Genomic DNA, 12307 nt, shown 5'->3' on the forward strand with positions numbered 1-12307 from the left:
TGTGTAATTGTTCTGTGAAACTAAGTTGCTGTCCAGCTGATCCTCGGTCAGCCCATTTGACACACTTTTGCCATAAGGGAACAACTTTTAGATAACGAAAATATGGATTTACCTTCAATGGAAGGGATTTTTCACTGCAGGGGCTAATGGGTAGAGACTGAAGACTGCTGGCAGGACTTGTCTCTGTGCTCTGTAAAATAAGATAAATGTAATCATTAGCGTACACGGTTTCGCTTGCTTCGGAATACCTGGGAAGACAAACTACCCAAGCATAGGGGAAGTTCAGAGTTAAGATTCCAGGGCCAAACCTCAAGACTGTGAGACGGGTGCTAAAAACTAGCCACCATGAAATACAATAATACCTTGCTCGGCCAAAGATCTCCTTGAGGAACAAAAAAAATCTTTCGTACTGGTTGAATCACTTTCCAATCGGAGCCCTTTTTTGTTTTGGCTAAGCGAGAGAAGGCTAAAAGTGTCATCTTTGCCGATTTTGTCAGCTTTTATAATCTAAGGTACCTGCGAGACGTGTCAGCTCTGGGAACAATGTAAACTTGCCGGTTTATTAGATATGCTGACCTTTTAAAAAGCAATAACTCCCAAGAATTATAGGTGCGACGTGGTCCTAAATGTGCCATTGGTGATCAATGCCCGACCTCATGGAGGGAGACGACGGGGCAGTCTCTCCGTCTTATCTTTTTGGCCTTTCAAAAAATAAACACATTTTGTTTAAGGTCATTTGTGTCCCATGGGCTACATAGTCCGACTGTCCCGACAATTAGATGCGGTTCAAGTAAAAAGCCTTTCAGATTTAGCAATTGGGGGAGAAGTGGGGAGACGGGGGAAGGATGGTGGACTGCCTGGGAGCTCAAAATTTAATGACTTGCACAAGCCCGAGGCAACATGTCAAAGGATGATGAATGGTCTTCAAAAGTAAAGCGGGCTTGGTTGTCTGACACACCTCTGTAATCGCATTCCTATGTACAGGTATGCTAATATAAGGATGAAACGGCCATCGGAGTACAAATAACACATTAGCCAGACTAAATCTAATACTCATACATACAATGTACATAAAATGTAAACAGAAAAATGTTTGGAAATTTCTTTTCAACCTATTCTATATTCAATATATAAAGACAAGTTTTGAATTGTATAATTTTTCTTGACAATGATTTACATCTTTCAAAACAATTTTCCACATACTGTCAGTAACGTCACTATTGTAATACTATCAGTCACGGTGAGTTTCATTTAAACACCCATAGAAATTTGCATGAAGACAATATAGTAAATGTCACACGATGCATTGAATTTGAATGAAATTGAATTTGTTGGCAAGCTTCCATGACTATCCAATAGGTGTGAAGCAGATGCTTGTAACATTAGCATCTGTTTATTTAAATGAAAACATGCAATCCATCCATCCATCTTTTTTTTTTTAGACCGTTCATCCTGTTCAGCATCATAGGGAGCAGGAGCTTATTCCAGCTGACTGGCCGAAAATGAAACAACACCCCAGACTGATTGGCAGTCAATCACAGGGCACATACTAAAATTAGAACCATTCACTCACTCACTCACCGTTGTGTGGGAACAGAACCATTGCTGCCTGCACGAAAATCACCCAAGTGAACGACTAAATTGTCAGTGACACTTTAGCAATAATTACTTTTATATTGCTCATAGTAAATCAAGCAAACAGACCCTCACCCTCACCTATTCCATTCTCTGTTCTATGGTTATCATCACACCTTTTTTCTTTGCCATTACTAGTACCCTACTGTGGTTTGATCTTGGAGGCGTTCAAGTGTCCCTGGTGTGTGCGAGTGTGCTGGAGTCTGGCTGTTGTGCCGGACTGACAGTGACAAATGAAAATATTTTGTATTGAGCAACAATATAGAAAACGTGGATGACAATGTGGGGTTTTTTTTTGGGCCATCTAACCCAATAAACTAACAGCAGAGAATATTTCAGGTCTCCGAAGGAGAATAAGTGCATGTTTGACAAAATATACTGGCCCATCAGCTGTACCGTAATAGAAAGTTTGCATTGTATCTGATATTAAAATCATCTAATGTATGCTCTCCCAAACTGTCGAGACCACACCCTAACAAGTAATTGACAGGACTCTAATTATGTTTATAATTGCCTATTATGGACCATTGTTGGCGCCATCGTAAACGGAAGAATCCCTTTGCAGCTCATCGCTGTCATCTTTGGCAGGAAGTAGGGGAATCAACTTAATATGACAAGTGTAAGCTTGGATCACGGCGTATGATAATCGAACTCCAAAAGATTTTTTTTTTTTTTTAGTATGCTACCTCCTGTTGTTTTTATTTTGAGACTGATGCAACTTGATTTTTGGTTTCAAACGAACAAATGGAACCGCTTACGCTTAACACAGAAGAAGAACAGCTGGGTGCTCAGCGCGAAAAGGTCAAGCGGATATAATGGAGTTGACAAAGACATGCCGAGTCACATGGAGTCCCAATGGAAGCTCAAGTGGTGTACACAGGAACACAAGCAAGCATCAGGTTGAATTACAGCATTCCCCCCCCCCCTTTCAGTTCCTCTGCAAATGCTTCTTCCACTCATATAATATTCTGCACTACTAGAACATGCAAATTACATTCGAACCCAGAATCTCTTGAATTGAGTCACGTTTTTTTTAACTATTATATCATCAGGTAATGCCCGCTATGCCTATTTTCAAATTGTCTGTTTCACAGAAGTCCACCAAGTAAACATCGGTGGAAAGAAAATTCGCAGATAGATCCTTTCGTTTTGTTTCGTTGAATTCGTCCTTTGATGTTACTTTAAAAGTGTTCTGACGTGGGGTGACGCCACCTTTCATACGGATTTCTCTGCACATATGTGAGCATCTTTAATAAAACTAAATTCAGTAAAAGGTCATGCACCTGTATGGTGACACAGTGCTAATGGATGTGCTTAGAGCTTTTGGCGGAAACCTGCACCGTGGCCCAGCTCTTTGTTATGGAAATGTACTTCATGGAAAAAATATTTTAAGCATCATGGCTAGATGTTGTCGTTCAGTCAAAGGTTTTACGATAGTTTTAACCTGGAAAAAATTAAGCTACATTAAATGATTTTTCTATATGGAAAAATAGTATTAATGAAAAAATAGCAATAATTACAAGTAGGTAATCAAAAGAAATTTAAATGGATGATGCTTATAGTGCGAAAGACTCCGGGTCAAAGTAGGAAACGTTTGCATCTATAGTGGCAAATCTAATTTAAAAGCAAAGGGATGCAGGCACTTTAATGTACAGTATAAGTGCGTGTGTGCGTGAGTAAACTTCTTGCCCTTATCCTCAACACTGATTAAATTACAAAAGGTGATAAAGATAAAGAGAGAGGGAGAGTGAGGGTGCATATGTAGGGTCCACTCGGTGGTGATTTAATGGAGCTGAAATCTAGTTAATTAAAAAAAGAAAGGAGGGGGGGTGATTGTGTCCAGATGTAATCACTACATATATCCTTAGCCCAAAGCCTTGTTGCTTTAAACAACTTCCTGCATTTTACAACCTGAAAAGACCCTTGTCAGTGTAGTAAATGGAGGCTAACTGCACTTTTTCTCTTGCCGTTGTGAGCAATTTATCCAAATATCCCTCCTGGTGGAAAGCCAGTGTAGGCATTTGAATATCGGTGCATGAGTAAGAACATCCCACCTCCTGTAGGGTGCGCCTCAGCCTCAAAAGTAGGGTCTTGACAGCGGTGCAGTCCTGCTGCATCAGCCGCAGGGGGAGGACCTCCGCTCCGGGGGGCAAGGGCTCGTCTTCCCTACCCAGAAGCGGAGCCGAGCTGCAGTCGGCCGGCAGCAGACTTGTCGGACGTCGAGGCTCCCTGGAAAGAAAATACAACAACAGAAATGTGAATGTAAAATTTGCCATTTTTTTGGTGTCTGTAAGAAAGGATAGTTCATCACTCGTCTTTTTCAGCCTTGCTTTTAATGTGTCTTTGTAATGTTTGGAATAAGAATAATAGAACTCTATATTTGAAACACAAATATAGAATATAAAGAAATATAAAATAATATTACATAGACAGACATACAGTATTATGAGAATATGCATGTGAGTTATATTGTCTGTTTACATGTTTTGCTCCACCAGTTGTGTTCCTAAATCTGTTGTTGAACACGCAACAGAGATGCTATTTGTTAGCATGTCAACTTTAAATGATGTGGTTGTTTAAAATATATAACATCATACCAGTTCATTTATTTTTACAGTAAATATATACTGGTAGTGGGTTCTTCAAATGAGTTTGGCATGTCCTTTTTGTGGGAAAATTCAGCGCAGAGTCTACTGTGATGGAAAATTGGTCGATTACTCACGTTCTACTATTTTGATTGTTGCGAATAGTTCACTTGGCTCCATTTAGCTGCTATAAGCCTCAACTTCTGTGGATTATCTCCGTTCTATCCCTGCCTGCTCATATCCATTCACTCTTTATGAATGTTATCTTAATGGAATATGTCACTTAAATTGAGTTTTGAAAAGTGATGCCAGCAATGTAAGACATGGTCAAAGCTTTCAGTAAGAAAGAGCAAAATGGAAAAAGACAAAAATGCCAATCGGCTCAACATTGAGATCTATCACCGGCATATAAAAAATAAAACTATCAAATGTTGTTCCTATTTCAGGGACAAACATATTGGCGCAAAGGATGTTTTGAACGTCTGGCCAGCATAAAAGCCTGATGGGTCCACATGCTCAAGGTCTGTGTGCATCGACGGCCACAAGGACATCATGCAGTTGCTAAGGCCTATATACTGTATATATATGTGCATGATTGTGTGCAGTTTTTTTTTTAAATAAGTTATTTTTAAGCCATTATTTTTTTTAAGATGATGCACGATAAAAATGATATACAAATGCACTGAATATTAAAACCATTGATGTGTGTGGGGGGGCAAAAAAAAATCTTAATTAATCTTAATTCTTGTTCTCGGATTCCTCAAGTCCAGATGCTGCTCTTTGGGGAGCACAAGAGAGCATCAATCCCTGTCACCTCTCCAGTCATCCATTTGCAACTCTCTCGTAGTCGTATGTCGTACCTGACCATGTTTTCACACGGGTGTCGCCTTCTCTCTTTGGCCTACGTGTCTCCTCGGTGGTTCCGACGTGCCACTTTGGCAGTGTCGTGACAGTCTACACTTCACGGGCATTATCAGAGGCTAATGTGTCCTCTGAGGTAGCGGTGTGAACACCTGAGACGACCTCTCCCTCAAGATGACAGGTCCCCCCCCCCCCCTGCGCTCCCTTATTTTTTTTTCCTTTTACACCTTGCTGAAATCTATCTAAGTGAACTCTTTCCCCTTTTTCTGTCCTTCAACTCCGCTGTGCGAGGCAGGCAGGTGTAAATGGGTGACAACTGATCAATGGTTCGCCGTACTTGTGTCAAGTGGAGCATTTGCGCTCAATAGGACCAGAGGCAGTTGAGAAGAGTCCAATGTTTCCTTCTCGGCCAGGCTTCTGTTTTTAGCAGTGTTTTTTGTGGTTTTATCTTGTTGGATGACCCGTGATTGGGAGTTGAGACAAAGTTTTCTGAGACAGGGTAGCACGTTTTACTCCGGAGATTTCTTTGCGGTCTGTAATGATTCACCGCTGTGCTGGATGTAGCAGAGCAACCCCAGAACTTGTGTTAGTTTTAGAAGACCACTTTGTGGTTCCACGACGATGTTTAACAAATGGAGGGCGAGTTTTTCAGCAAATAGTGAATAGTTTATAAATATAAACTATACTGTATTCAACTTCACAGTTCAGTGTGGAAAACTGAATTGGGAGTGATACTATAGAATTGTGCGACGACTTTTAATTTATGCGGAAGATGACCACGCTCCGGAAACTTCACTGCAATATAACACGAACGAACCCAAAATGGGTACGCATGTGATCGATGTTTGTCCCACTTTGCTTGGTCATCCTTTTTCACTTTTGGCACGACAAATAATGTCCTCCTTCCTCCACTTTCTTCTCATTTTCCACACTCCTCGAAACAGTGGTCGCCTTTTGTCTTTCCTGCACCTTAGTCTTGTCCTTTGCCCTGTGTTTTTTTTTTCTCCACTCAGTTCATTTCTCAGAAGTGATCCATTTTCATCGAAAGTGAAAAAAGCCAATTATCTGCCTTTTATTACTTTTCTTTATTTTACCGCTGGTGGTGGTTTATTACCGTGCGGTCGGGGGCTCATGCTAACACGCACCTGTGCGGGCGATAAACAACGGTGCGAAAAGAGCAGCCACTGTACACGGAACCTGACAAAATTTTGAGTTACTGCATGACGGCGAGAGAAATGACAACGAGGCGTCAAATAAATTAAAAGAAAGCGAGGTAATTTATCAGCAGCATTAGAGACTTTACAATATAAAGACAGCCTTGTTTAAATAATAACAGTAGAAGACAATCGACAGTTTAACACTCAGATGCAACGCAAATCACATAGCACCGTTAAATTTTTATAGCGAACGAGGGACGACAATTATCGGACATGCGTGTACGTATGTCATACATTCCCTCAAACAATTACCCTGCTTTGATGGCGCTCATTTGTCATCGCTCGCTTGTACCTGTCAAAACGCAGTCTGTTCATCTGCATGCTGCACCTGAGGCAGCGAGCATTTTTACGCCGCCGTTAACTCATCAGAAGCATCTGTGACAATGACTAAGCATCGGCCAAAGCTCCGGGCAGCAAGTCTAATGGAGAATTCCAGACTTGAAGACACAAAAATGGAGAGGGTATAAAATGAAGGGCATATCGCAGGGCTAACTTCTTAATTAACTTTGCTGTCTTTTCAGCTTGCCTTTTACAAATCTTGGTAAAAAGTAACAATGTACTGCATGAAAGGGGAGATTTTTTAAAAGGAACTCATTTTTACTGCCGTCTACACAATTTTTCATTAGCTGTCTTTTACTGAAAAACATTGTCTGGTCTGTGAGCAAATTTTTGTTCCTATTTTTTGCTAGACTGTGACATTGGTTAAGCGTCTGTAATAGGGTTGGCCGAGACAGACATTTTGAAATATGGCTGAATGTTGCCACTACATCAACACAACGTAGCGTTAGCGAACGAGGAGATCCGCTGCACGGGGTCTACTGAGGTGAAGAAGAGAAGCGAGGCGTTGAGTGGTGCTCTCAATTTAGCAGTCCATTTACGTTCTAGCCTTCACCCGTGGTCATGGACTTTGAGAGACGCCCAGACCAATAAGATCACGGATGCAGGAAAGCGGGCTTCACCTCAAAGGGTGACTGAGCTTAGCCTCAGGAGCGCACAAATCACACAAGAGCTCCGAGAACAAAGGAAGCCATTATTCGCTCACCTCTTGAGTGAAAAGACAGTAAAACAAAACGAGACTGAATCGAGAAACATTTTAAGGTGGCTTGGATAAATACAGATGTGTAAATCCTCACTGTATTAGAACAAGGAGCAAATACGAAAGTAACAACAAGTATCCAACTCTCAGGAATTCAAAATCCATGCAAACGTGAGAAAAGTATTTGCATGCGAATAAAGTCTTATCATGAAGCAGAAATTCTGCAAATGCCAGTTGTGGTAAAACGTATGAATACATGATGTTCTGTAAGGCTGTTATGCTAATAATGTATGATCTCTGGCTGAAAGCGGTTTTGATCATACAAAGCCAAAGTTCTCTTTTTTTCCAGACAAATATCAACATAATGACTGCACTGCAGCATAAAGACTGCAGGCTTCGCTCTGACACTTGGCTCGAGCGTTAGATCCACATCATTTGAATATTCACACCCCACATTATTTTTGACAGCTATTAGAGATAAATAGCCCTTCTGATCCTCAGGTTTGTTTGTTTGTTTTGCTTTATTTATTTATTTGAGAGGCTGCATAAATTTCTGTTCACAAGCGGTGAACATGAGCACCTGTCAGGAATAAAAAGGCATGCCATGTAATTTATGCCACTGGGGATTCTTATCCAAACAGGCATGAGCGTGATAGCGAGAGAAAGTGGCATATCGTAGAAATTGGCCAAATTGTGATACGAAGACAAGTGATTCATCCTGCATGGTGCAAGCTAGGTTAAATCAGTTCATTATCTCGAACAAGGAATTAGTTTTATCCATTGGCATGACTGTCTACAACTTCTTGCAGGTAGTTTGAAATAGTTGACAATTTAATTTGACCATTTTAGTTCCGAGTCAGTCCAGGCTAAAAGTGTTTCGTAAGGTGTAATTGTTCTCGCCTGACAGTGGTGAACAATTTCAACTTATTCTGATAGCGTGAAGGTTGCTGTCGACTGACGCACGTCTACAACAGACAGCATAGTTAGTTGTTCACCGCACTCAATACGAGGCGCCATCCGACAGGCTGAAGTTAACTTCACTCTAATTATCTGGAGAATTGATTTTCTTCGTGCCGGTCGGCAGCACGGAGTCGATCGTCATTCTGTCCTCCACATACACACTTCTCTTTGTCAAAAAAGAACATTGCAAAAATTACAAACTACTTGAGAAGAAAGTACGCCAAAATGTCTCATTTGGTGTTGAGATTAAACGTTGTCTGTGCAAACTTCAGTTCCCAGGTTTACTCTTGTCTTCATAAAGGGAGCGGTTCTGACTAATTCATCATGCCTCAGCACTAAGCTAACAAAGGAAATGTCTTCCTTTGATTGCGAGTGGATGAAGTTACAATTAATTCAGCCAAACTTCGAGAAAACAGCAGGGCACAATTTTATCACGTCAATTAAAAAGAGGGGGAAAGTGATTAAAAAAAAACATCTTTTACTGGTGATCTATTGGGACTTTATCATTATGGATGTTATTGAAACAAAGGGAATGATTTCGTGTTTGCAGCACGATTTTAAGAAAAGACTGAATTGCGATTTTTTTTTGACAGACGTGGTTTTGATTCAATACACGTTTTTCTTGAAATCAAGCTTCAGTGCAATATTCAGTGTATGTAGTGACATTTACAAATACGACAGAAAATGTCATCGTACCATCAAAACCTTAAAAAACTAATAATGCACTGACAATCAAGAGGTACAACATCTAAGCTTTTTAAAACGGTTCAATAAAGCCAAAACTACTGCTTGCCATCATACATGTAGACTAATATGCAATTATGTGCACTAGTGTGGGTTAAAAAAAAAAAAAAAAAGAATTTTTGAAAGAAAACGAAATTACATCTTTTCAAGAGGGTAAGTAAAAGCGTAGAAGCAAAAATACGCATAAAAGAATGTACTTGCACAAGTGTGCACACCCCCATAACTGGCGATCTGACTTATAATTAACCAATCACATTCAAACTCATTAAATGCGAGTCAGCACACACCTGTCAGGATTTGTCTCCGAAATAAAGTTCAGCTGTTCTAGTCGGATTACTCTGACATGTTAAGCTTCCTAGCAGAAGTCTTCTTTTGTGCTGGCTGGTATTTAGAAGTGTTCATAATTCCCCCCACATAGACTTTAGGCCCCAGTTTCAACTTCCATCTGAAGAAAAACAGCCCCAGAGTATAATGCTGCAACCAACATGCTTGATGTTAGGTATGGTGTTCTTCTGGGGATGTTCTCATCAGACCATAACACATTTTCTCAAATGCACTTGGGGGACTTCAAGGGACGTGTGTTGTTGCAAAATGTGCCGTCCTACCGCGTAGGCTGCACAGACTAAATGTACAGGTTGGTGTCACATGTAATAAACAGCCAGCTTTTTCAGTATCGCTGCAGCGTCCCTTACCATTATCTTATCATCAATTTTGGAAAGATGTCAATTTCTTGGCAATGTCACAGTTGTGCTATTTTTTTCTCCACTTGATAAAAACTGTCTCAAGTGTTTTCTCTAGTAGATGGAAATTATTTAGTGTCCTTCTCCAGAACTGATACTTTTGAACAGTGAATTCCCCCTGATGCTGTGGAAGGTCTCTGCAGACCATGACGTGCTGTAAGAGGTGACTACAAAAAATGTCAGCAAAAGTTGAACTTTTTTTGGGGTTAATCACAGCATTTAATGGTAACATGAGTATTCTGCCTTCAATTTAACATGGATGTGATTGGTAAATTCTGAACACTGCCACGTATCTATTAAAAGTGTGTGTGCACACTCGTCCAATCACATTGTCTCAAGCCCTCTTGAAAAGTTTTCATCTAAATGTTTTGAAATAATTCATCCTTGTCTCTAAACAAAACTTACTCATACAAAAGCAGCACCACAAGTACCCACTCAAATAATGAAGACTACACTAATTAGTCTCCTTGTACCGAGCATTTATATCAAATGGGCACCGGCAGCAATACGCAAAGGATCTTCTTAAACATCATTAGGCTGGCCCTAGATTGCAAAATTCATATTTAGATGGAGAATTTCCGCAGAGGCTTTTGTAGCGTTGAACCAGCCTCCTAAAATAGACTCGCAGCAGACTCCTCCACAATCAGATGTCTCCAGACTAGGTGAAGCAGCATGTGACTCACTGTCCACAGGTATTCTTGTACGCTCACTAGAGGATCAAGTTTACTCTTAGCTTGTACACTGTATTCCAAAAGTCATCTCTACAAAACAAGGAAGCAGAGATGTAGGTTTCTATGCGCGTGTGTGTGTTATTACATTGACTGAAATTAGACAGTTTGGCAGCTACCTAGAATGAATCATATCACACTGGAATGGATGCTGCTCTATTTCTGACTGTGTGGGCTCATGTTATAAGACCACGTTCTCGGCGGGGAACGACTCAGCCTACTGATCTCCCCAAAAGTGGTTTTCTTTCTGTGATTGGCTCAAGTAGGATGTATAGTGTGTATATTTGTATTCTTACATGGATTCCAAGAGATTAACAAATTGTTGTTGCTGATTGTCAGACAGTGGGAAACACAATTCATGCAGAGAAATGTGAGAATTTTGTCGTCACCAGAGAGACTGGAAGAGTCAAAGAAGTGACATAGAAGTGGACATCCTTGGAAATATATTGTGGTTGTCTTGGAATAAGTTTTACCTCACATCTCTTCATGCAACAAGGCTTGGTTAGGACAGCACCAGCCTGTAGAAAACGTGACTATTAACCACGAATCGAAATTTCCTCAATATTCTGCTCAGGTGTAAAAAGGTAATGAAGCTGCCTGAAACATCTAAAAGAGACAATTTGTTATTTGTTGGTAGCAGCAAAAAAATGGAGTCCATTTGAAACTAATGAATGTGATGGAATTGTACTTGGGGGGGGATAAGTGGCGTTTGTTTCGAGATGGTCCTTACCACCTTCAAGGAGATGCCCTTGATTAGAAGCCTGCTGTGGTAGCTTTCCAATAGACAAAGCTGTTTCTCTGAAGTCAAGAGACAAAGTGAAAGACTAAAATAAAACTTTACCTCCTTTATTTGGATCTTAAATCACTCTCACCCGTTTACTCAGTGATTTCAAAGAGATAAACAGTTAAAGGCTTTGGGAATGCACAGTGAGTGCTTGCATTTATTGTCCTATTCTGAGACGGAGATAAGACTGACTTTTTACAACTTTGCAAAACACTAAAAGGAAGGACACTTAAAGTCCCATTGTCAACACCCGGAATGGCTGACAAGATAGTACAGTGTGTCGTTTTAGTTCGGTGTTGCAAGAACTTCAGCGTTTCCATTGGTTGCATTGCATGAGTGTGTGTGTGCATGTGTGTGTTCGCGCATGTGTGTGTGTGTGAAGCAGATGTTCTATTCAGCCTATCAGACAGCCAGCAGCATGTTGCAGCTGATACCCTGGACAGTCCAAGTGAGTGACAAGTCGGTATGTGGCTGTTTGGAGTGTGTCTTGTGTGTAGTTGAGGCGCTTGCTTTGCCTCTAGCAAATCGATGTCCCCCTCAAGGGAGCGTGGAACCTGAAAGATTGCGAAGCAAACTTAACCCCAGGCAAACCTTTTTTTGAGTGCCCTCCGTCCCTCTTTCTGTCTCTCTCTGCTTCTCCTACAGTTGGTAATTCACACCTACCGGTGATCGGGGAAATGAACTCAGACCTGTCACCATTATATGGGCAGTCACTGTCAAAAACTTTTACTTCTAAAAGATTTCATATCAAGAAAATACTTCATAGATCCACATTGGGCACCCCCGTTTTATTAGCTTGCTAAAATTTTATTTCAGCTTCAAAGTTTTAAAATGGATCTGTTTGACATCTTAGTGGCTTCAAAATGGTGCAGGGTATTAAGATAGGATAAGATAAGATACTGCAACTACCACCTTGGTATCTTGCTGTTGCTGGTTTGACTAATGGAAACAAAGTGCATAGGGTAAAATATATTTTACTTCAGTAACTCATCAAATTTGTTTTAACGAATGGAAATA

The 12307-nt window shown here is 40.6% G+C and overlaps 1 protein-coding gene across 2 annotated transcripts in view; it reads right to left on the bottom strand.

Moving 5' to 3' along the window:
• The window catches only part of ccser1 (coiled-coil serine-rich protein 1), an 83054-nt gene that overhangs the window by 55239 nt on the left and 15508 nt on the right, over positions 1-12307 (bottom strand). For both annotated transcript variants that reach the window (XM_088377275.1, XM_088377277.1), the window contains exons 7-8: positions 3690-3864; positions 113-190 (exon numbers count right to left, since the gene is read on the bottom strand). In XM_088377275.1, coding sequence (XP_088233401.1) covers positions 113-190; positions 3690-3864 — 253 coding nt within the window. The remainder of the gene's footprint in view (positions 1-112; positions 191-3689; positions 3865-12307) is intronic.

The sequence above is a fragment of the Syngnathus floridae genome, chromosome 5 (genome assembly GCF_059516105.1).
Source record: "Syngnathus floridae isolate MCC-2025c chromosome 5, RoL_Sflo_1.0, whole genome shotgun sequence".
Taxonomy (NCBI): Eukaryota; Metazoa; Chordata; class Actinopteri; order Syngnathiformes; family Syngnathidae; genus Syngnathus; species Syngnathus floridae.